General features: G+C 43.9%; 1 protein-coding gene across 1 annotated transcript in view; it reads right to left on the bottom strand.

Moving 5' to 3' along the window:
* LOC134323385 (transcription initiation factor TFIID subunit 4-like) overlaps window positions 1–26,338 on the bottom strand; it is a 108,384-nt gene that overhangs the window by 41,481 nt on the left and 40,565 nt on the right. Inside the window, exon 14 of the mRNA XM_063004906.1 lies at window positions 847–969. Coding sequence (XP_062860976.1) covers window positions 847–969 — 123 coding nt within the window. The remainder of the gene's footprint in view (window positions 1–846; window positions 970–26,338) is intronic.

Genomic DNA, 26,338 nt, shown 5'->3' with positions numbered 1-26,338 from the left:
AGTCGCCCTCGGCTTGCTCAACAGGGGTTTTTGTATCTGTTGGCCCATTTTGTAAAGTTGCTTTGAGACAATGTCTATTGTAAAAAGCGCTATATAAATAAAGTTGACTTGACACTGACATGGTGGTGGTGTGTTAGTGTGTGTTGTGCTGGTATGAGTGGATCAGACACAGCAGCGCTGCTGGAGTTTTTAAACACCTCACTGTCACTGCTGAACTGAGAATAGTCCACCAACCAAAAACATTCAGCCAACAGCTCCCCGTGGGCAGCGTCCTGTGACCACTGATGAAGGTCTAGAAGATGACCAACTCAAACAGCAGCAATAGATGAGCGATCGTCTCTGACTTTACATCTACAAGGTGGACCGACTAGGTAGGAGTGTCTAATAGAGTGGACAGTGAGTGGACATGGTATTTAAAAACTCCAGCACAACACACACTAACAAACCACCACCATGTCAGTGTCACTGCAGTGCTGAGAATGATCCACCACCTAAATAATACCTGCTCTGTGGTGGTCCTGTGGGGGTCCTGACCATTGAAGAACAGCATGAAAGGGGGCTAACAAAGCATGCAGAGAAACAGATGAACTACAGTCAGTAATTGTAGAACCACAAAGTGCTTCTATATGGTAAGTGGAGCTGATAACATGAACAGTAAGTGTAGAAACAAGGAGGTGGTTTTAATGTTATGGCTGATCAGTGTATACCCACCAAGCCAGCTCACGAAACGCGACTTCCTTTCTGAGCTACGCACTGCCACCGTCGAACGTAAGAAGTGGTCATAATAATGTGACTCGACTCTGTATAAACACAGCGTATTAAAAAATAAAAGCAGGATTTTCTGACCTCTGAGCCCGACATAGCAGATCCGGGCGAGTCCACCTTGCGCTTTTTCCTGGGACCGATGGCGGCGAGAGCTGTCAGGTTAGCGTCCCTCTGCCTTATCTGGGCCAGTTCCTGCTGCTGCATCTGTAGATGAGAAACATAAATATTACTGTGTGTGTTAGTGAGGTCTTCTCTAGACTTATTAGGCCCTCTTTGAGGAACTTAATCGTTCCATGTTCTGATGTTAGCTAATGCCAAGTTCACACTACACGACTTTCCAAGTCATCAGGTCTGTACAGTTCACACTACACGACTGGATCTCTTGTAATCGGTCTATTAAGTCATTGTGGGTTACACACTACACTACTGATCGATGATAAGGGGTTTCACACTTCACCATCTATCACCAGGATGAGTCTGTCTGGTCTCACAAACTACGTTTTGTCATGAAATCACACACGAGAAGTGACGAGGAGTTTAATGACACCACATCCAAAAATGCACCTCAACAATAATCGAGTGATCAAAGTTGTTTGTGTGCTGATGTGCAGCGTAAAAGCAAGTAGGAAAAATAAACGAATCTGAATCGATTGGGTTATGTGACCAGCAGGGATCGTCTGTTCTGTAGGGAGTTGGAGGTTAATAAATATTTTTGCAATGCACCGTTACAATGGATGATGGTTTGGCGTGGATGATAAGGTCACAGATACTGTAAAGCTTGTGTGTGCCGATTTATTCTGATAGAAACTATATTATGTCCCTGTCCCACTGTTTTTACACCTCCACCCCGGGTTTCTCCTCACACGGTCATTGGCTTGGTCCAGATATTTAACATGCTAGATGTTTTTCCCGAGTCGTTGAACAGTTCACACGTAGCAATCGAAATCCGAGTTTTGATCCCCGAGCAAACACAGAGTTGCTTCCGAGCTTCCACATCTAGCGGCGAAGTGTCAGCGAGCGAAAGTCAGGGCAAAAATCGTGTAGTGTGAACTAGTCACTGATGTAAATCAAAGTACTTGACTAGTAGGGATGTAACGAAGCACCACAAGACAAAAAAAATTCCACGATTCAAATCGATTTGACATGTATAATAAATTCACTTTAAACAGCAGAGGGCGCTGGCACAGTTCACCTGGCTGACGTCACTGACGCTATACGCCTGGTTGCCAAATTGGGCTTAATTCAAATTTGTTTTGCATAGTTTGTATCTACCTCAGAAATAAAAGGGCATTCATTATTTAGATAAATAAATGATAATCACTAATACATCATTTTTTAAAAGAAATAATAAAAGGAAACTTTGTCATAATTTGTCTTCAATTTCAGTTTAAAAAAAATTGGGAAAATCGAATCGTGAACCCAGTATCGTGAATCACATCGCATCGTGGGTAGAGTGTATCGTTACATCCCTATCGACTAGTGATCAGAAGGAGTCTGGTTCAGGCACCACCACCAAGTTGACACTGTTGGGCCCCTAAGGAAGTCTTTAACCCTTAATTTTTTTTGCATTTGTAATTGTACAGAGTCAAAATTATAAGTCGCTGTGGATAAAACCGTCTGCTAAATGTCGCAAATGTAAATCCACCCATCCAGCCACCCTTTCATCTCACCATCCATTTCTCTACCAATAAATCTACCAATAAATCCTTCTATCAGTCTAGTCCAGAATCGATCGACCCCTATCTACAAACTCAAACATTCATATATAGAGCTGAAATATAGAACTTAACAAATTCATTTCACTTGCTGCTATTAAGGATTTAATCAAATACATATTTAATGATACTTGTAATTGTTTTAAGCAATGTGCTTTCTTTTCCATTTGTCCCACTCTCCCTTGTTTCCTTCTTTCCCCAAGTGTTCCTTGGCACTTGCCAGGCTGTCGTTGTAAATAAGAAATTGTTCTTAATGTTTTGCCTGGTTAAATAAATGTAAATAAAATAAAATAATACATTTCAGATCCTCTGTTATTCAACAACTTCTGACTCTGATGTACCACTGTATTAAGTCCCGTCATTTGGAGATTATAGCTCTCGCAGTGGTTGGCTAGAGTCCTAGATCCTTAAAATAGCTTTATTCATTCATTCATTGTCTGCATGACCACTGCTTTACCCTGGTCAGGGTTGTGAGGGGTCCGATTCACTGGGCAAAAAGCAGAAAACACTCTGAACAGGTCACCTGTCCATCACACACACACACTCTCATCCTCACGACAATTACTAGTAGCTCCATTTAACCTGACTTCAAAATGATAACGAAATTCAAACTTTACGGTTTGTGTTTAGCGATTTGATGTTTTTTATTCATGTAGCGTTTAAGTGCCTCATGTTTACTGGTTATTCTGCACTATGAGGCGTCCTAGCAATCCTACAGCAATTCAGTTAGCAATCGCTGAGTCAAAATGTCGAAGTGAAAAGCCGCTTAAAAACACGACTCGGGTAACTGAGTTTGGAAACTAACAACCAATTCTGTGGCCATGGGGAGGATTTTCGTATTTGAGACAGAACATGAAGCCACGCACCATCGCTGGATGTTCTAGGTTTACATTCAACTATTAAGGGAGCTGTACTGTGTATCGTAGCTTCTATTTATTCTATTTCTAATCGAAACTAATTTAATTTTCTGTGAATTTATAACCCAGGCGTCCAGATATAACAATCTGGCTCTTATTACATTTACATTTTCAGCATTTAGCAGACGCCTTTATCCAAATTGTTTGTTTGTTTATTAGGATTGTAACGTCATGTTTTACACTCTTGGTTACATTCATGACAGGAACGGTAGTTACTCGTTACACAAGGTTCATCAGTTCACAAGTTTAATATCAAACACAGTCATGGACAATTTTGCATCTCCAATTCACCTCACTTGCATGTCTTTGGACTGTGGGAGGAAACCGGAGTGCCCGGGGGAAACCCACGCAGACACGGGACCCGGACCGCCCCACCTGGGGATCGAACCCAGGACCTTCTTGCTGTGAGGCGACAGTGCTACCCACTTAGCCACCGTGCCACCCTATCCAAAGTGACTTACAGTACACAGTATACAATCTGAGCAACTGAGGGTTAAGGGCCTTGCTCAAGGGCCCAACAGCAGCAACCTGGCAGTGGTGAGGCTTGAACCAGCAACCTTTTGATTACTAGTCCAGTACCCTAACCACTAGGCAGGTTTTTATGCTGGTCAGATTTGCTGCGTTCAACACGTGGACGACCATCAGCTCAACGTTTAATATTAATGCATCTCAGGATCCATCAATCCACACGGTCATTCAATCATCCATCAACCAACACGTTCTCCATCTATTCATCAGTGCCCTCGTCCACCCTTCTGCTCCACCGTCTCTAAAACGGCACTGATGTGATTTTTCTCTGGCTGATGTGTGAGAGGCAGTAGCTGCAGGTAATGTCACGGATGCCCGCAGGCCTCCGAGCTCCGGCTCGCTCACATACGCCTTTCAGAGGACGAGCGAGAGCCTGCGGTCACACACACACACACACACACACACACACAAACAGTCAGTCTATATCTCACACCCACACGATCACACTGACAGATACACACATTCATATGCACAAACACACAAGCATATGCAAATCACACACACATCACAATAACAAACGCAGTCAGTCTATCTCTCACACCCACACGATCATACTGACAGATGCACACATGCACACAATCATATGCAGATATGCACATGTATGCACGCACACACACACACACACACTCAGCATGTGCACAGTGAGGGGGTGGAGAGCTGTTTGCCCCCCAGTGTAGGACAGGAAGGCCACGTTACCAGAGCGAGTGGGGACAGTTGATGTGTTTTATTATCAGACAGAGGTTTTATTCAGATTTTATATTCTACACACTGTGAGGTTCCAGTTCCTCTTAAATAGCTCTCCAAACTGTTTATACTTTTAGACTTTTGTTTTACGCAGAGGTGGAAAGTAACGAATTACATTTACTCGCGTTACTATAATTGAGTAGGTTTTTTTGTGTGTGTACTTGTACTTTTTAAAGTAGATTTTACAACCAGTAATTTTACTTAAGTATGTTTTGTATTAGGAATTGTAATTCGCTACAATTTAAATAACATCTGTTACTGAGTAAAAAAAAACTAAAATATCGCGTGTGGGAAACTGCTGCAGTGAATTCTGCGATGGAAAATAAACTGGTGCTAAAATAAAGGAGCTGTAATCTAGGTATAGAGTAGGGAGGGAAGGTGATTTTAAAGGTTTAACATGTTTGGAGTTTGATGTTTCGTTATTTGACAACAAGTCTGATGTGAAAGAACGGCAAAGTTTTGTCTTATACATCCTGAAGGTTTTTTTCGGGTCATTTAGTGAAAGTCACAACACCTGTAACCTTGACTTGTTTTGTTTTGAGTTATGAGATTTGCAGTATGATTGTTGTTCTGTATTTGTTAGTGATGAAAAGAAGGCTGACTTTAGAATCCACAATTAATGCCAACTTTAGTGGTTATACAGTTTGAAAAAGTTTTATGGGTCTGTACTAAAATAACACATTACACATCCCTAAATGTTTTAAATGTTGTATCAACATGTTTTTTTCTATTATATTTTAAATAAAAACAACTATTGTGAGATTTAGATCCACTTGTCACCCTCTCCTGTTAAACAAGTAACTAAGTAACGTTTACTCTGAGTACATTTTAAATGAGTTACTTTTTACTTGAGTAGATTTTTAGACTAGTAATTTTGCTTGTACTTAAGTAAAAATTCATTAAAGTAATAGTACTTTTACTTGAGTACAATATTTTAGAACTCTTTCCACCTCTGGTTTTACGGCACATGTGTAATTGTGATGAGTTTCATTATTTTATTTATTATCTAAGCGTTGGAGGACTTGACTTGAAGTTTTTCTGTTGTTTAAGACTGGTCGTGAACATGGTAGTGTTTTCATCCGGACTTTGTTACGGTGTCAGTTATCTGAGCTTACAAAGTATTCAAAAAGATCTCATTGTTTTTTTTTTTTTTTGTGGGTTTTTTTCCCCACAGTTTCTCCCTTTTTCTCCCGATTTCAGCGCGTCCAATTTTTACCAAATTGCGTTATGCTCCCTCTCTATTGGTGCTGACCCTCGCCCCTGACTGAGGAGAGCGAGACCTCCGACATGTGCACCTGCACGATGCGAGTTCATATGCCGATCAGCTTTGTGCACGGAGAGCCACACCCTGATCGGAACTATTCCTCGTCTCTGCGCAGACGCCATCAATCAGCCAGAAACAGAAACAGGTACAACAGGCAAAATCCACACAGAAAGGACCCGGACCGCTATACCTGGGGATCGAACTCAGGACCTTCTTGCTGTGAGGCGACAGTGCTACCCACTTAGCCACCGAGCCGGACATAATAATAAATAACAATAATTATAATAATTATAATAATGGTAACTGTGTAAAAGCCTTTAAATGAAGGATTATTAGTAACTATATTTTATGCTATGGGTACTTTTATCAGGTAAATAAAGGTTCAATGTTTTGTGCATGTACAGTGTATCACAAAAGTGAGTACACCCCTCACATTTCTGCAGATATTTAAGTATATCTTTTCATGGGACAACACTGACAAAATGACACTTTGACACAATGAAAAGTAGTCTGTGTGCAGCTTATATAACAGTGTAAATTTATTCTTCCCTCAAAATAACTCAATATACAGCCATTAATGTCTAAACCACCGGCAACAAAAGTGAGTACACCCCTAAGAGACTACACCCCTAAATGTCCAAATTGAGCACTGCTTGTCATTTTCCCTCCAAAATGTCATGTGATTTGTTAGTGTTACTAGGTCTCAGGTGTGCATAGGGAGCAGGTGTGTTCAATTTAGTAGTACAGCTCTCACACTCTCTCATACTGGTCACTGAAAGTTCCAACATGGCACCTCATGGCAAAGAACTCTCTGAGGATCTTAAAAGACGAATTGTTGCGCTACATGAAGATGGCCAAGGCTACAAGAAGATGCCAACACCCTGAAACTGAGCTGCAGCACAGTGGCCAAGATCATCCAGCGTTTTAAAAGAGCAGGGTCCACTCAGAACAGACCTCGCGTTTGTCGTTCAAAGAAGCTGAGTGCACGTGCTCAGCGTCACATCCAACTGCTGTCTTTGAAAGATAGGCGCAGGAGTGCTGTCAGCATTGCTGCAGAGATTGAAAAGGTGGGGGGTCAGCCTGTCAGTGCTCAGACCATACGCCGCACACTACATCAAATTGGTCTGCATGGCTGTCACCCCAGAAGGAAGCCTCTTCTGAAGTCTCTACACAAGAAAGCCCACAAACAGTTTGCTGAAGACATGTCAACAAAGGACATGGATTACTGGAACCATGTCCTATGGTCTGATGAGACCAAGATTAATTTGTTTGGTTCAGATGGTCTCAAGCATGTGTGGCGGCAATCAGGTGAGGAGTACAAAGATAAGTGTGTCATGCCTACAGTCAAGCATGGTGGTGGGAATGCCATGGTCTGGGGCTGCATGAGTGCAGCAGGTGTTGGGGAGTTACATTTCATTGAGGGACACACGAACTCCAATATGTACTGGGAAATACTGAAGCAGAGCATGATCCCCTCCCTCCGGAAACTGGGTCGCAGGGCAGTGTTCCAGCATGATAATGACCCCAAACACACCTCTAAGACGACCACTGCTTTATTGAAGAGGCTGAGGGTAAAGGTGATGGACTGGCCAAGCATGTCTCCAGACCTAAACCCAATAGAACATCTTTGGGGCATCCTCAAGCGGAAGGTGGAGGAGCGCAAAGTCTCGAATATCCGCCAGCTCCGTGATGTCGTCATGGAGGAGTGGAAAAGCATTCCAGTGGCAACCTGTGAAGCTCTGGTAAACTCCATGCCCAGGAGAGTTAAGGCAGTTCTAAGAAATAATGGTGGCCACACAAAATATTGACACTTCAGGAACTTTCACTAAGGGGTGTACTCACTTTTGTTGCCGGTGGTTTAGACATTAATGGCTGTATATTGAGTTATTTTGAGGGAAGAATAAATTTACACTGTTATATAAGCTGCACACAGACTACTTTTCATTGTGTCAAAGTGTCATTTTGTCAGTGTTGTCCCATGAAAAGATATACTTAAATATCTGCAGAAATGTGAGGGGTGTACTCACTTTTGTGATACACTGTATGTGTGTGTGTGTGTGTGTGTGTGTGTGTGCGCCCTTCTGATGACCTGTCCGGGGTTTTCTGACTCAGACCCACTGCGACCCTGACCAGGATACACTGGTGGTAAAACAGACCATGAGAATTAATGAATAAACAAACAGAATGAACAAATCAGAGATTCTTGCTTCTATTGTATTTTACAAAATGTCCAGACTTTTCTGGAAACGGAGTTACTAAATTTCACGTTGTGTTTTAATCGTCTCTGATCATTTATTGTGAGAAATATGCAATAAAAGAAGCCGTTTAAAAGGGCGCAATTACATTTTCCAAAGTAACAAACACATTCTTAGATTTAATACACGTTTTGATTCTCTTATTCTACCAGTGTTTGATTTCACTAACAAAAGCAGCTCAGTAATAATGACGGGGAACTAATTAGGACGATCAGGTGCCTCGATGGAGAAGAATCGGGCTTCACTTCCTTTATTAAGCACCGATCTCAACCAGCATTTAAGAACACACACTTCCTTTTTATCCTCAAGCGAAATCTAAACCATCCATTCCATCCCTGTTCACAGTCGCCTTAATGCCTCCTATCAGCGGTCATTACATTAACAGACCGCTCGTCTGCGCGTCGGTGACCCGAAGATGACCCCGGAGGACGCCGGTGCCCGTCTCCGACGCCTAACTCTCGGCTCCGTCTCCCTGCCTTCGCCTGGCATTTGGCACCAGACTCGCCGCCCGGGGCGACTGCCAGAGCCGCAGATTTATGCCGCTTTGATAAATGTAGACCTCATAGCGCCATCTGCGATGCCAGCCGAGGGAGTGAGCGCCATCCGAGACAAATCACCGAGATGACGCGAGCGTGTGCTGTTACACGGGTGGAACGGCATAAAAACACGCAGGGATGTTGTTTCATTTTCAAACACACATGTTCCTTAATTTCTGAACGACTTTTATGGCTGAATGTGAGCCGATTATCACGGAGAATCCTGAAATGGAAACATAATTCTACACAGACAGACCTGCTGTGTTTACTGCAACAACTGCTCCCATTACTGACTGACACTGGAAAATGTGCACTTTACATCCCTGTACCTGTATTTTTAATCCTAAAGCACTGGTACAGAAGCTAACAGGTAAAGAGGCCACACCTCCTTGACTGGGACTGATGGGCACCGACGCTACATCTTCTATACTGGGGGGTATAGAGGCCACATCTCTTTCACTGGGAATGGGGGAAGTACAGATGACACACCTCCTTACCTGTAACTAGGGGGTATGGAGGTCACATCTTCTTAACTGGAACTAGGGGGTAAAGAGGTCACATCTTCCTAACTGGAACTAGGGGGTAAAGAGGTCACATCTTCCTAACTGGAACTGGGGGGTAAAGAGGTCACATCTTCTTAACTGGAACTAGTGGTAAAGAGGTCACATCTTCCTAACTGGAACTAGTGGTAAAGAGGTCACATCTTCCTAACTGGAACTAGGGGGTAAAGAGGTCACATCTTCCTAACTGGAACTAGGGGGTAAAGAGGTCACATCTTCCTAACTGGAACTAGGGGGTAAAGAGGTCACATCTTCCTAACTGGAACTAGGGGGTAAAGAGGTCACATCTTCTTAACTGGAACTAGGGGGTAAAGAGGTCACATCTTCCTAACTGGAACTAGGGGGTAAAGAGGTCACATCTTCCTAACTGGAACTGGGGGGTAAAGAGGTCACATCTTCTTAACTGGAACTAGTGGTAAAGAGGTCACATCTTCCTAACTGGAACTAGTGGTAAAGAGGTCACATCTTCCTAACTGGAAATAGGGGGTAAAGAGGTCACATCTAACTGGAACTAGGGGGTAAAGAGGTCACATCTTCCTAACTGGAACTAGTGGTAAAGAGGTCACATCTTCTTAACTGGAACTAGGGGGTAAAGAGGTCACATCTTCCTAACTGGAACTAGTGGTAAAGAGGTCACATCTTCCTAACTGGAACTAGTGGTAAAGAGGTCACATCTTCTTAACTGGAACTAGGGGGTAAAGAGGTCACATCTTCCTAACTGGAACTAGTGGTAAAGAGGTCACATCTTCTTAACTGGAACTAGGGGGTAAAGAGGTCACATCTTCCTAACTGGAACTAGTGGTAAAGAGGTCACATCTTCCTAACTGGAACTAGTGGTAAAGAGGTCACATCTTCTTAACTGGAACTAGGGGGTAAAGAGGTCACATCTTCTTAACTGGAACTAGTGGTAAAGAGGTCACATCTTCCTAACTGGAACTAGTGGTAAAGAGGTCACATCTTCCTAACTGGAACTAGTGGTAAAGAGGTCACATCTTCTTAACTGGAACTAGGGGGTAAAGAGGTCACATAACTGGAACTAGTGGTAAAGAGGTCACATCTTCCTAACTGGAACTAGTGGTAAAGAGGTCACATCTTCCTAACTGGAACTAGTGGTAAAGAGGTCACATCTTCTTAACTGGAACTAGGGGGTAAAGAGGTCACATCTTCCTAACTGGAACTAGTGGTAAAGAGGTCACATCTTCTTAACAGGAACTAGTGGTAAAGAGGTCACATCTGCCTAACTGGAACTAGTGGTAAAGAGGTCACATCTTCTTAACTGGAACTAGGGGGTAAAGAGGTCACATCTTCCTAACTGGAACTAGTGGTAAAGAGGTCACATCTTCTTAACTGGAACTAGGGGGTAAAGAGGTCACATCTTCCTAACTGGAACTAGTGGTAAAGAGGTCACATCTTCTTAACTGGAACTAGGGGGTAAAGAGGTCACATCTTCCTAACTGGAACTAGTGGTAAAGAGGTCACATCTTCCTAACTGGAACTAGGGGGTAAAGAGGTCACATCTTCTTAACTGGAACTAGGGGGTAAAGAGGTCACATCTTCTTAACTGGAACTAGGGGGTAAAGAGGTCACATCTTCCTAACTGGAACTAGTGGTAAAGAGGTCACATCTTCTTAACTGGAACTAGGGGGTAAAGAGGTCACATCTTCTTAACTGGAACTAGGGGGTAAAGAGGTCACATCTTCCTAACTGGAACGAGGGGGTAAAGAGGTCACATCTTCCTAACTGGAACTAGGGGGTAAAGAGGTCACATCTTCTTAACAGGAACTAGGGGGTATGGAGGTCACATCTTCCTAACTGGAACTAGGGGGTATGGAGGTCACATCTTCCTAACTGGAACTGGGGTGTACATAGGCCACATTTGAACTGGGACTGCAGGGTACAGAGACCACACCTACTTAACTGGAACTTGGTAATACAGAGGTCACACTATGTTTACTAGAACTGGGGGGGAAGGTACAGAGGCCACACCTATTTCTCTGGGATGGAGGGGGGTACATAAGCCACACCTCCTTCACTAGAGTTTGGGGGTACCTCCCAAACTGGAACTGGCAGGGTATGAAGGCCACATTTCCTTAACTGAGACTGGGGGGTATAAAAGCCATGTTTTAACTCGGACTGCAGGATACAAAGATCAAACCTCCTTAACTGAGACTGGGGGGTATGAAGGTCTCATTTTGACTGTGACTGCAGGGTACAGAGACCACACCTACTTTACTGGGACTAGGGGGTACGAAGGCCACAATTTTATTTACTTTATTTACTTTAACACTAAAATTGGTGGGGAAGGTACAGAGGCCACACTTCCTTAAGTGGAACTGGGGGTATGAAGGTAAAATTTTAACTGGGACTGCAGGGTACAGAGTAAACACTTCCTAAGCTGGGACTGGTGGTACAGATGCCACACCTTCTTTACTGAGACTGGAAGTACAGATGACACACCTCCTTAGGGGTTATGGAGGTCATATCATCCTAGCTGGGCTTAAGGGGGTACGGAGGCCACACCTTCACTACAGTTGGGGGGGGTACTTTACTGGGACTAGGGGGTAACAGAGGTCACACCTCATTCACTGGAACTGGGGGGTAACAGAGGTCACACCTTCACTGGAACTAGGGGGTACAGAGGCCACACCTCCTTCACTAGGTATTGGGGGGGTAACACCTTCACTAGAACTGAGGCATACAGAGGCCACACCTCCCAAACTGGAACTGGCAGGGTATGAGGGCCAAATTTCCTTAACTGGAACTGGGGGGTATAGAGGTCACATCTTCCTTAAGTGGAAGTAGGGGGCATGAAGGTCACATTTTAACTGGAACTGGAGGGTACAAAGATCACACCTACTTAACTGGGACTGTGTGGTACAGATTCCATACTTCCTTAACTGGGACTGCAGGGTACAGAGTAAACACTTCCTAAGCTGGGACTGGTGGTACAGATGCCACACCTTCTTTACTGAGACTGGGGGGTTACAAAGGCTAAATCACTTTCACTGGAACCAGTCATCTTCACCTCCCAACTTTTACCCAAGAAATACTGTCTTTCTAAGAAATGTTTATATTTTTAAGTTCACACTTGTCGCTGGACCTGCGCACCCTGCACAGCCTTCAGTTCCATTACTTCTGATCAATAGGTTTTGTTTTAAAACGAGATTTTCTAACACTTGTAAGAATCTCTGACCTTTGTAAGCACCAGTCTGCTTCTAATGCACAATTATAATGTACAAAGGTCAAGAGCAGGCTGACATTTCTGAACCTAAATCACCTCCTGTAGAACTGCATCAGACAGCATCATCAGGTAAATAGAAACACGATTCAGCACAAATCGTTTCAATTCAGCACCGAACACACAAACACTGTCATTAAAGCACAAATAACAAAACAGTGTTAAAGCACTACAGTACCGGGCAAGTAACACAAGTAAATCAGTGTTTTCAAAAGTTTAAAGTTTACGGTCACTTTTATTCCTACTTCATATCAACGTCTGCTTTACCAATCGACTTCTGATACTGATGCAACAGCTTTCGGCAACAATATGCCTTAAAAGGGGACATTTAAAATAACTCCTATTCAGATCAGACAGTGGGAAAATTCTGGAATGTACTTTTCAATGCAGGACTTGAGAGTGGGACAGTGTGGGTACGATGTGACAGGGTGGGTACGACGTGACAGGAGCCTCGTCTAATTAGCCATTTTTTTATCCAGCCAGGCGTTTGGATGATGCAGAGGTAGATTACGCTAGCCCATTACTGCTGAGATTCAGGGTCTACGGGTCTTCGAATCTACCGTGGCGCTACCGTCCAGGCGGGAGTGTACATACAGACTTGTTTGGTTATAAATGAGAGGCCCAAAGACTGTATTGAGCCAAGTGATTCCAAGAAAGCTGAACCCACCATGACCCTGACCAGGCTTGATCGGCTAGCGGTGCGTGACTCTGTATGCAGTACTGCTGTGCTGTCTGTGTGAAGCCGCCTCGTGCAGCTGCATGTGTGTCAAAGGGGGCGCATGTTAGGTACGGCCTTCTTCGGTCAGGGTCGAGGTCCGCAGCACTAGAGGAGATACAGCTGGGGAACTGGATATGACTAGACTAAAGTTCTGGTTTTCTGGTACCCAAAGGTCCGATTCATTTTGGGATTGAGCCAGCAGTGTAAGAGTGTATGTCGCCAGTGGTAGCTCAGCGGTGAAGGTACTGGTCTAGTAATCAGAAGGTCGCCGGTTTAAGCCTCACCACCACCACCAAGTTGCCACTGTTGGGCCCCTGAGCAAGGCCCTTAAACATGACATTTATTCAGAAGTGTCCAAGTTTTTGTATAGGATCTGTACACACACATACACACACAGAGTCATGATGCAAAGACTCTGTAAAAGCATCTTCAGTGTGTGTGTGTGTGTTTAAGATCATAGGTGTGTGTGTGTTACTGTTATGACGATTGTTAGGCATCAGTAATAATCAGTAACGAGCCACAGCTAAATTTAACGTGAAGGTAGAAGTACGTCTCCCTCGTCCGATTAGCCATTAGATTATGCAGCCAGGCGTTTGGGTGGTGCGGCGGTAAATTAAGCTAGCCCAGTACTGCTGGGATCCAGGGTTCGAACCCTCAGCTGTGCTATCGACCAGTCGGGCGTCTACATTATTAGTTTGTTTTTACTATATTACTTTATTAGGATTTTAATATCATGTTTCAGACACTCTGGTTACATTCATGACAGGAACGGTAGTTACTGGTTACACAAGATACCAGTTCTGAATGTTTTTGGACTGTGGGAGGAAACCGGAGCTCCTGTAGAAAACCCAGACAGACTCGGGGAGAACATGCAAACTCTACACAGAAAGGACTCTGTCCGCTTGACCTGGGAATCAAACCCAGGACCTTCTTGCTGTGAGACACACGAGCCACCATGCTGCCACCGTGTTCGGGGTTTGTTACCGCATCATGCCCAGTGATACCAGGGAAGCTGAACCCACCACGACCCTGACAAGGATAAAGCGGTGACAAAACAACCGTTTTATCCCGAAAAGACCTCGATCTGCCGTCAGCGCTGGAGGAAACGGCTCTCATGAGCGAATTCGGGGGACATCAAGGCGTCGCAGAGGAAGAGTGGCACTCATTAAAAATGGTGCTTATGTCAGGAGAAAATTTCCATCCTTTTGCTTTTCACGCCATTCAGCAGTCTGAACCCGGCCGAACGTCACCTGCTACTGATCAGGCCTAATTTGCATCGGGGGAAGAAGAGACGACGTAAAAGTTGCGCGGTAAGAAGACACCGGCGATGATTTATTCATTTTCAAATCAAAATGAAGGGGGTGGATGAGAGCCGAATCTTCTGAGAGACTCTGAGACTGCAGGCGAGCCAGACAGGGCTCACTCTCTCTCTCTCTATCCTGCTTTTCGTTTTTCACGTTCCCTCGTCCTTTATTTCTCTGCACCCCCGGGCCAGTGATGTGCAAGTCCCTCTAATTAACAAGGTGAATCATACCGCCGCTCTCTAATTAGCCGACATGACAATCTAATGGAAACATGCGGGCAGAGCTGGCACACGAGGCTTTCTTTCTCTTGATGCGTTTACCTTCCCTATTCTTTGGGGGGGGGGGGGGGGGGGGGTGTCCGAAGTTTAAAGGGCGGGTCTAGATTAAATACAGAGCCACTTATGCACCCATTTCTATGACGGTAACTAACATGTGTCGTCTTCATCCTTGTATCTTGCTCTGTCTGCCAGGAGCAGTGCCTGTTGTACCCGATTTCCCCTGATGCCAACAACGCAAGGACTGCTGCACATAGAGCAAGAGACCTCCTATTACACACACACACACACACACACACACACACACACACACACACACACACACAGCTGGAAAGACTTCGGCATCTTGCTAGCAGCCAAAAATAATTTTTTTGTTGGTTGTTGTTGTTACTGAGCTGTAATATGTGAACGAACACACACACACACACACACACGGGACGTTCACTTCCTTTCTTGACCATCACTCATCACGAAACCAAAACATTTAATTCATTCCATTGTTATCAATTATTTTCATTAAATGTTGCATCCTGGTCCGAGTCAGGGTGGGTCCAGACCACTGAGCAGGCCAACACTATCACCACCCTAATATATTTGATTTTTATTTTATTAAGTAATATATCCGTCTCTCTCTTGGCCGCTCAGGTGGTGCAGCGGTAAAAAACACACGCTGGAACACCAGAGCTGGGATCTTGAATACATCGTATCACGTCTCAGTTCTGCCTGCTGGCTGGGCTGAGCGGCCACATGAACAACGATTGGCCTGTTGTTTAGATATGGGTGGGATATTAAAGCCGGATAGGGACTCTCTAATAACTGATGCAGTTACGACCTCTGCTGACTGATTGATGGCGCCTGCACAAAGATGAGGAAAGAGTGCTCTCAGGGTGTGTCTCTCCGTACACGGTGCTGATCCGCATTGCACTCGTCAAAGTGTAGGTGACGAGATGCATACGGCTGCTGCCCACGTGTCGGAGGGGCGTGGGTTAGCTTCGTTCTCCTCAATCAGAGCGGGGGTCGGCATTGGTGGAGAGGAAGCGTGACGCAATCGGATGCGCTAAAATGGAGAAAAAGGGTAGAAAATCCAAAGCGACTTACAGTACTGTGACAGTATATTGTCTAAGCAATTGAGGGTTAAGAGCCTTGCTCAAGGGCCCAACTGTGGCATCCTGGCAGTGGTGGGGCTTGAACCAGTGACCTTTCGATTACTAGTCCAGTACCTTAACCACTAGGCTACAACAGCCAGAGTTCAAACAGTTCAAGCAGTTTTATTAAAACCTGCTTAACAGAGGGACAACTTTAGTTTTAATTCTAAAATACCTCAAGACATTTTTTAAATGGTAACGGGCTGCACAGGTCGTAGTTTGGACGTCCATATGCTTGAGTGATTCACCAAGTCACAGACCTTCTATATGGCTAATTGGGGATTAAAGTGCCTAACATGGCCTTTCTTAACCTGCAGCCTATGGAGGTGCAACCAACACCTCTGTATCTCAGGCCCATCATTACTGGATTACAGTAATGGGGACAGTGGTAGCCTAGCGAGTAGGGCTTTGGGCTATTAACTAAAGGGTTGAGAGTTTAAATCCCAGCTCTGCCATGCAGCCACTGTCGGGCCCTTGAGCAAGGCCCTTAACCTTCTCAGCTCCAGGGGCGCCATACAATGGCTGACCCTGCGCTCTGACCTCAGCTTCCAAACAAGCAGGGATATGCGAAGAAAGAATTTTGTTGTACTGTACACCTGTATATGTACAGTGTATCACAAAAGTGAGTACACCCCTCACATTTCTGCAAATATTTCATTATATCTTTTCATGGGACAACACTATAGACATGAAACTTGGATATAACTTAGAGTAGTCAGTGTACAGCTTGTATAGCAGTGTAGATTTACTGTCTTCTGAAAATAACTCAACACACAGCCATTAATGTCTAAATGGCTGGCAACATAAGTGAGTACACCCCACAGTGAACATGTCCAAATTGTGCCCAAAGTGTCAATATTTTGTGTGACCACCATTATTATCCAGCACTGCCTTAACCCTCCTGGGCATGGAATTCACCAGAGCTGCACAGGTTGCTACTGGAATCCTCTTCCACTCCTCCATGATGACATCACGGAGCTGGTGGATGTTAGACACCTTGAACTCCTCCACCTTCCACTTGAGGATGCGCCACAGGTGCTCAATTGGGTTTAGTCCATCACCTTTACCTTCAGCTTCCTCAGCAAGGCAGTTGTCATCTTGGAGGTTGTGTTTGGGGTCGTTATCCTGTTGGAAAACTGCCATGAGGCTCAGTTTTCGAAGGGAGGGGATCATGCTCTGTTTCAGAATGTCACAGTACATGTTGGAATTCATGTTTCCCTCAATGAACTGCAGCTCCCCAGTGCCAGCAACACTCATGCAGCCCAAGACCATGATGCTACCACCACCATGCTTGACTGTAGGCAAGATACAGTTGTCTTGGTACTTCTCACCAGGGCACCGCCACACATGCTGGACACCATCTGAGCCAAACAAGTTTATCTTGGTCTCGTCAGACCACAGGGCATTCCAGTAATCCATGTTCTTGGACTGCTTGTTTTCAGCAAACTGTTTGCGGGCTTTCTTGTGCGTCAGCTTCCTTCTGGGATGACGACCATGCAGACCGAGTTGATGCAGTGTGCGGCGTATGGTCTGAGCACTGACAGGCTGACCTCCCACGTCTTCAACCTCTGCAGCAATGCTGGCAGCACTCATGTGTCTATTTTTTAAAGCCAACCTCTGGATATGACGCCGAACACGTGGACTCAACTTCTTTGGTCGACCCTGGCGAAGCCTGTTCCGAGTGGAACCTGTCCTGGAAAACCGCTGAATTACCTTGGCCACCATGCTGTAGCTCAGTTTCAGGGTGTTAGCAATCTTCTTATAGCCCAGGCCATCTTTGTGGAGAGCAACAATTCTATTTCTCACATCCTCAGAGAGTTCTTTGCCATGAGGTGCCATGTTGAATATCCAGTGGCCAGTATGAGAGAATTGTACCCAAAACACCAAATTTAACAGCCCTGCTCCCCATTTACACCTGGGACCTTGACACATGACACCAGGGAGGGACAACGACACATTTGGGCACAATTTGGACATGTTCACTGTGGGGTGTACTCACTTATGTTGCCAGCTATTTAGACATTAATGGCTGTGTGTTGAGTTATTTTCAGAAGACAGTAAATCTACACTGCTATACAAGCTGTACACTGACTACTCTAAGTTATATCCAAGTTTCATGTCTATAGTGTTGTCCCATGAAAAGATATAATGAAATATTTGCAGAAATGTGAGGGGTGTACTCACTTTTGTGATACACTGTATATATGACAAATAAAGGCGTTCTTCTACAGGGTCTGTGATACCAGTTGTGGACAAGTTGATGATAAGTCTAAGGACCTCCAGTCTAAGAAATGAATCCAATTTTAAGATAGCTCAGAAATGGCCTGGAGTTATTTTTACTGTTGAGGACAGTCAACGCTGGCACCGTGGTCAGAACCAGACCTTCGAATGCACAAAGAGTTTGGTCACATTTTCCTTACGTTCCTCCAAGCGAGGATTTATAAGCAACTCCTGATCAGACGGTGCATCCAGCCCGTCTGTGTGTACGTGTCAGTATCTAATTGGAAACATACAAGGTTAAACAGAGCAAAATGCAAAAAAAACTCCAAGACATCCAACTTCAAGACGCCTTTTATGCAACTCTGCTGCTCAAACGAGGCAAAGAACGGGGTGTTCTGGGGGTGGGTGGATGAGGGTGTTGTGGGGGGGTTAAAATCACCCGAGGCGCAATAATATTTAAGGAACGCTATTCCACCGAAAAGTTAAGAGATTCCCATCGGACGCGTCGCTGTTTCACGAGTGAAGAAGCACTCGGAGTGAAAAAGTGGAGCATCGCTACAAGGACACGCGGATGCCCCGAGGAGAACGGGGGAAGAAAGAGTGAGAACGTGAAATAGAAATCGAGAGAGAGAGAGAGAGATAACAGTCACCTGAACTTCTAAAGTTATGAGTAACACATCAGCGATGCCGAGTCAGGTTTACACCCTGGTAAGGTCTTTCAGAATTTAATTACACAACATCCACCATCGGGTTCGCTCAGAGAAACCAGGGCAGAACGGAACGGCCCCAAATCTGAACGGCTTCTAATCCAAGCATTTCTAGCCAAGGGAATCGCGATGTCATAGTAATGAGACCGAAGCACCTTCGTTTCTTAAATACATGTTAATGAAATGAAATAAAAGAAATGAAAGGGAAAATTAAAGACGCAAACCACTAGACGTAGACGCCAGATTCTTTATCTCTGGTTAATGAAAGGAAGCAACAAACTGCTGCCTGGTCAGATGAGCCATCCTTAGGCAAGAGAACAAGTTGTATACCAAGAGAACAGTTCAGGACTGAATGCTTGACCCCTATCATGAGGAGGTTGACATTGTGCTGGAATAGGGTCCTTTTAAGTCAATACAAGTTCAAGTTCTGAATGAACTTCAAACCATGTGGTTCGAGAGATACACATCACTACAGAAGTCACATAGCACTTAAAGCTACCAGATCTAAGCTTAATTAAACACCAATGGAAGATTTTAAACAGATATACTGTATGTCATGGCTCTCCTTTAGGGATAGTGCTAGCCTAGTGGGTAGAGCTTCGAGCTATCATTTGAAAGGTTGAGAGTCTGGATTTGGCGGTTTCCAGGAGAACGGTACCTGTCTGACTGTATTGTGACGAGTGTAGAGTGTGGTGGAGGGGGGATTATGGCATGGGGGTGTTTTTCAGGAGTTGGGCTCGGCCCCTTAGTTCCAGTGAAAGGAACTCTTAATGCTTCAGCGTACCAAGAGATTCTGAACAATTTCATGCTCCCAACTTTGTGGGAACAGTTTGGGGATGACCCCTTCCTGTTCCAACATGACTGTGCACCAGTGAACAAAGCACAAGGTCCATAAAGACGTGGATGAACCAGTTTGGTGTGGAAGAACTTGACTGGCCTGCACAGAGTCCTGACCTCAACCTGATAGAACACCTTTGGGATGAATTAGAGCGGAGACTGTGAGCCGAGCCTTCTCGTCCAACATCAGTGTCTGACCTCACAAATGCGCTTCTGGAAGAATGGTCGAAAATTCCCATAAACACACTCCTAAACCTTGTGGAAAGCCTTCCCAGAGGAGTTGAAGCTGTGTAAATATGACAAAGACATTCGTTCCTCAGTCAGGAGCAGACATCAACAGCAGTAGAGAAAAAGTGAATGCAGTTGGGTAATTGGACATGAATAGGTTGGAAGGAAAATTGGGATTACATCCCATTGGTACAGTTTCATGTCAAGAGAAACTAGAGATGTTATGCAGGTTTGTGGCAGCCCAAAACTTTATTAAGATACTTTATGTAAAGCTTATAAACGAAGAAAAGAAACAGAGCCACACTACTACTGCAATGTTTCTTAATCTTAATCTGACACGGGATTCGAACCTGAACTGTAGAGCATAGAACACGAGCACTCAACAGTCTGAGCTCGGGACTAAATAAGTTAAAACATAACAGAGCTCCTGATTACTAACAATTGCACTTCCTTTTGTTTCAAAGAATAATGATCTATCGTCCACAGTGTCGTGCCAATTTCACTCACCAGTTTATAATCCTAACGGGAAGATTATTATACTTCTTCAAATTAAACGTACCCACCTCCCTCTGAACTCAGTGAAAAATATTTATTTTGCCTTTTATTTTCCTGTGTATTTGCCATCTAGTTTTTGGTAGGTACGGTTCTCCTCAGGTCTGCTGCAATAGAGGTGAAATACGCTCAGGTAATTGGATATGACTAAATCGAGTAAATTGAGAAGGGAATTTACAAAAATCAGTGATTTTGCAGGGCCGACTCTTTCTGAATGGACGAAGCTTAAATTTATACCAAAATGTTAATACAACTTAATACAATTTTATCTAACCTGACCCTTAAATTTACGCTGCTGAAGCCGTGATGGTTTATTAGAACGTGTTTCCTCAACCAGCTTAGACTGGGTGGAGAAAAAGAGGCATTTAAGGCCAAAGTGAAGCCCGAATAGTGTCCTAATTCGGTTCTGTTCCACATCAGCATAGTCAAACTCCGGAGGCGAAGTCCATTAGCGGAATCCGTCCCTGCAGTGCTATACACTCATGAACCTGAAACGCTGGCGTTCTATTAATGCTGTGGCGTTCCTCTGAAGTTCCTCTCTACACTCGGCTAACTTTGGCCTCGGCTGTGCACCCGCAGGGGCGTCCGCGTGCGCCGGCACACACGTGTGCGCTGGGTAAAGAGGCGGCCGGTGACCCAGGTGTTCGGGATGGAGGCGACTCTCGTCCCCTTTCGTCCCGTAGCCTCCAGACCGGGGCCACTCATGATGAATCTGTGGCCTGAGAGAGTCTGCACGTCCTGACACGGTGATATATCTGCCTGGGCAACACCATCCCTCTCTGTTCGACCATCCCTCTGCCTCCATCTCACTTTTCTACTTTGTGAAGTTGGTCAGTGGTGGGGTGACAAGTGACAAACACCCCTAACCATCCCCCGCCCCCCATCTCTTCATCTCTCTCACTGTATCAGATAATAAAAAAAACGTGATGATTAGGATGGGGCTTGTTCCTGAATGCTCCCACACCCACCCTCTGCCTCGTTTTTTGGTCATTGATTTTCACTCTGGGCGATTTAAAAATAGCCCTTCTGACCGTTGGGCTCGACCATAGATAGAGGAAGTCGCCCTCTCCTACACAGACTGTGTGTTATTGGTTGGGAGACAGGAAAAAAACAGAATTGGATGTTGTTGGGGGGCAGAAAGAGACGAATGGGTGCATGAACAGCCCTCTATACACAAAAAACATAATATTTGTATGTTATCCTCGACTTAAATGGCCCATTCTTTATAATCTACCAGCCCTGAACACAGACTCATTCATTTTCACTGATCATTTCATCCGGGTCAGGATTTGTCTGGCTCCGTCCAGAAACTGGTGCAGGGTGGACAGCACTTATAGGGCAATTTAGAGCAGTCAATCTACCTTCTGAATGTTTTTCAGCAAGGATCAAACCTGTAACAGTGGGTCTGTCTGAAAACCTAGTGATCTCTCTACATAGATGCAGCCTACATCCAAATTCTTAGATTCATTAAAATGCTCCTACTGAGGCACCTTAATTCTAGGTGACAATCCGACTGAATGACGAGGGAGTGCCTGGCACCTCCTCAGCGCTGAGGGCAATCCCAGCATTCAGTGCGGCACAACTTTTCTCACAAAAAATGATATCATGATCTCATACCAAATCTAACTTCTGTTGTTATCATCTTGTTTTGCTTCCCAATGGAAAGTATTCTCGAGAATCCTACTATATATACAGTACATTTATTTATGTAGAAACTGTATAAATCAGGTCATTCACAGACTGCAGGACCTCAACTACAGGCAGATTTATTCTATTGTCAGCTGGTTATACTTAATTCCCATTATAAATTATTTTCTAGGCACCCAGAAGGCACAACGGGATATTCCACTAGCACACCAGAACAGAGATTCTGAACTCCTTAGTTCGAAACTCAGCATTGCCACTGGTTGGCTGGGCGCCATCTACCAGGCATAATTGGCAGTGCCAGTGACCAGAATATGTGGGCGGGGTCTTCAAACGCTGTGTAAGGACCCTGATTGGCAGATAGTTGTTTGTTTATTAGGATTTTAACGTCATGTTTTACACTTTGGTTACATTCATGACAGGAACGGTAGTTACTCATTACACAAGATTCATCAGTTCACACAAGGTTATATCGAACACAGTCATGGACAATTTAGTATCTCCAATTCACCTCACTTGCATGTCTTTGGACTGTGGGAGGAAACCGGAGCACCCAGAGGAAACCCACACGGACACGGGGGAGAACATGCAAACTCCACACAGAAAATTTGGCACCATCAACCTACCACTGCAAACATTTATTATCAGAAAAAGCATCACCTCTATGACATAAAAAATAAAACGTCAGTCTTATGTATTAAAATGTACTTAAAATGTTGTTTTACAAGCAATTTGGACATGTCCAAGCCCCTGCACCAACTCAACCTACGCCTCATGCAGGACATCCATGCTGTCTGTAAGGGGAGGGACAACGGCTGACACAAGGGTTGCTCATTACTGGGCAAATGCGATCACGGACGGCAGTACATGGCTCTGCGCACTTTATACTGGTAGGTTTGTTTGTTTGTTTGTTTATTAGGATTTTAACGTCATGTTTTACACTTTGGTTACGTTCATGACAGGAACGGTAGTTACTCATAACACAAGATTCATCAGTTGACATGGATATATCGAACACAGTCATGGACAATTTAGTGTCTCCAATTAACCTGACTGCATGTCTTTGGACTGTGGGAGGAAAACGGAGCACCTGGAGGAAACCCACACAGACACGGGGAGAACATGCAAACTCCACACAGAAAGGAACCGAACCCAGGACCTTCTTGCTGTGAGGCGACAGTGCTACCCACTTAGCCACCATGCCGCCCATACTGGTAGGTAACTGGCCACAATTAAACTGGGTTCAAAAAGAATTGATAATTCTGCTGACGTAGCGATTGATTGGGTATCAAATGTCCGTTGTGGTGATGGAGTCACTATTAGCTTGCTTTAGCATTGCTTTATTCCCTCTCAGCTTCAGCACCGGTGTATAAAACACAAGGCCTGCGATTGTGAACGCCTGCAGGTCCGAGTCTGTCTGAGTGGTTTTGGGTAATAAAGCTGGCGCTCTCGCAGTGTTTCTCTAAATACAGCTCTCCTGTTATAGAGTGAGACCAGAGAGAGAGAGCGCAAGAGAGAGAGGGAGAGAGAGCGACCGGCCGGCCGGCGCACTCATTAATCCTGATGAAAATTTGGGCAGATGTGTGAACCCGGCGACGACAGGCTTGTGACTGTGACACAAACGACGGCTCTGTCCCCCGCAGCCAATCAGGTGATGAAAACCAGACGGAAAGAGCGTCGAGAGAAACGAGCGAGGAAGAGAACGATCCCGCTCACCAAGAACGTTAAATAAAAGCTCCATTTCAGCGAGAGCTTTTTAAAATTCAGACCCAAACGAGCGTTCGCAGCGCTGGAAGACGAGTTAATTGAGCCACATGCAGAAGATCAGAGTGGGTGGTAAAGTGCTGCGATACGCTTCCTCAGAAGCGCGTCCTTAATTGGCCTGAAACAAACATCGGAAAAGCCGAAGCTTTTATAATAAATGGGACGTGTGCGCCCGGTACGTGCATGAAATATGGACCTCAGCAGCCTGAACAAACTAACTGACCTCACGTAGTTTTAACCTGATCTGGGTCACTGTAGGTTCTGCAATGCCAATGCCCCACCTTACTCAGACATGGCCAATCAAGTCATAATAATGATAATATACTATACACCGACCAGGCATAACATTATGAGCACTGACAGGTGAAGTGAATAACACTGATTATCTCTTCATCACGGCACCTGTTAGTGGGGGGAATATATTATTAAATTAGGCAGCAAGTGAACATTTTATCCTCAGAGTTGATGTTAGAAGCTGGAAAAATGGACGAGCGTGAGGATCTGAGCGAGTTTGATGAGATCCAAATTGTGACGGCTAGACGACCGGGTCAGAGCATCTCCAAAACTGCGGCTCTTGTGGGCTGTGTCCCGGTCTGCAGTGGTCAGTATCTATCAAAAGTGGTCCAAGGAAGGAACAGTGGTAAACCGGCGACAGGGTCATGGGCGGCCAAGGTTCATTGATGCCTGTGGGGAGTGAAGGATCTACTGTAGCTCAAACTGCTGAAGAAGTTCATGCTGGTTCTGATAGAAAGGTGTCAGAATACACAGAGCAGCACAGTTGCGGGGCTGTTTTGGCAGCAAAAGGGGGACCAACACAATATTAGGAAGGTGGTCATAATGTTATGCCTAATCAGTGTATATGGGCCATTCCACCGAATCGGTGCCAAGTGTCCTGCACATTTATATAATTGCAAATTTAAAATATATCATTCAGAACATTGATAAAAAATAACCCTATAACACTGAGAATATAGTATTTTTTCATGTCCCCACTTGAACATGAGTAAAATCTTTCAGAAATCCTTTTTTCCTGCATTGTTTGGTGACTCCAGATCACATCTATGTTTTTAATATTTATTCTCTATTAGAAATGTAGAATAATGTGGTTAAAATCCATGATTTAGTCACTCAGTCCTGTTACCCTCACATATTCATCCTTCTGTAAATAAAAATGTGGAAATATTCTCATCAATCAGGTCACATTTTGAACAGAAATCTTCATGATCTGTATCTACTGAAGGTCACGGGAGGAGCATTAGTAGGTTCTCCCTTTTTATCCCCCTGTATGTTTGATAATATTGTAACTCTGACTGAGAAGATTCATCCACGTTCATTCCTGTTATCTACATTTATTCTTAGTTGTTGTTTGTTTATTTTAAAAAGAACATTTTGTGATAAATCATTACACTGTGTCCGGTGTTCTTGTGCTTTTAGCATGTTCTCCATGCTGCTATATTTCATATATTTACTCATTCTAAGTTAAAAGCTCAGTCCTGTTACTCATATAGAGCTCATCTTCCACTTAAAAACCTTGTAAAAATGAAACGAAGGTGCCCGAGATCGACCGAAACACATTCTGAGTAGTGAAGTGTGTGTTACTAGATTCAGTGTTGAACAAAGATAAAACAAAAATTAAGTTTTGATGAAATGACCCTAATCATGATATAATAATAATGATAATAATAATAATAATAACGGACTAAGGAAACTCCACTAATCATCGGATACTGAACCAGTACATATATACTGGTCATATATAATAATTATAATAGTGGGATTAATAATAATAATAATAATAATAATAATAATAATAATAATAATACACTAGTTAATTACCCCGAGGGGATCAATAAAGTCCTAACTTATGATATCTTATCTTAGTGGAGATCCCAATAATAATTGGATATTGAACCAGTGTGTCACATATACTGGTCATTTATAATAATTATAATAGTGATATTAACAGTGACTGTAATAATATTAATAATAATAATAGTAATAATAATTATAATAACAATGATAATAATAACAGACTAATGGAGATTCCAGTAATCATCAGATACTAAACCAGTACATTATATATAATAATTATAATAGTGGCATTAATAATAATAATAATAATAATAATAATAATAATAATAATAATACACTAGTTAATTTCCCCGAGGGGATCAATAAAGTCTTTTCATATCTTATCGGAGATCCCAGTAACAATCAGATACTGAACCAGTACACCATATATATTGGTCATTTATAATTATAATAGTGATTTTAAGAGTGACAATAATACTACACAAGTGAAGATCCCAGTAATAACAGGATACTGAACCAGTACCGCTCACTGTGCTTCTCTCTTACTGTGGAAAATAAGTGTGAGTTTACAGTATGAGCTTTTCCAGTGGGAGCAAAACACTTTTTAACT

The sequence above is a fragment of the Trichomycterus rosablanca genome, chromosome 11, assembly GCF_030014385.1.
Source record: "Trichomycterus rosablanca isolate fTriRos1 chromosome 11, fTriRos1.hap1, whole genome shotgun sequence".
In the NCBI taxonomy this organism is placed as follows: Eukaryota; Metazoa; Chordata; class Actinopteri; order Siluriformes; family Trichomycteridae; genus Trichomycterus; species Trichomycterus rosablanca.
This window is presented reverse-complemented; position numbering and strand designations above follow the sequence as displayed.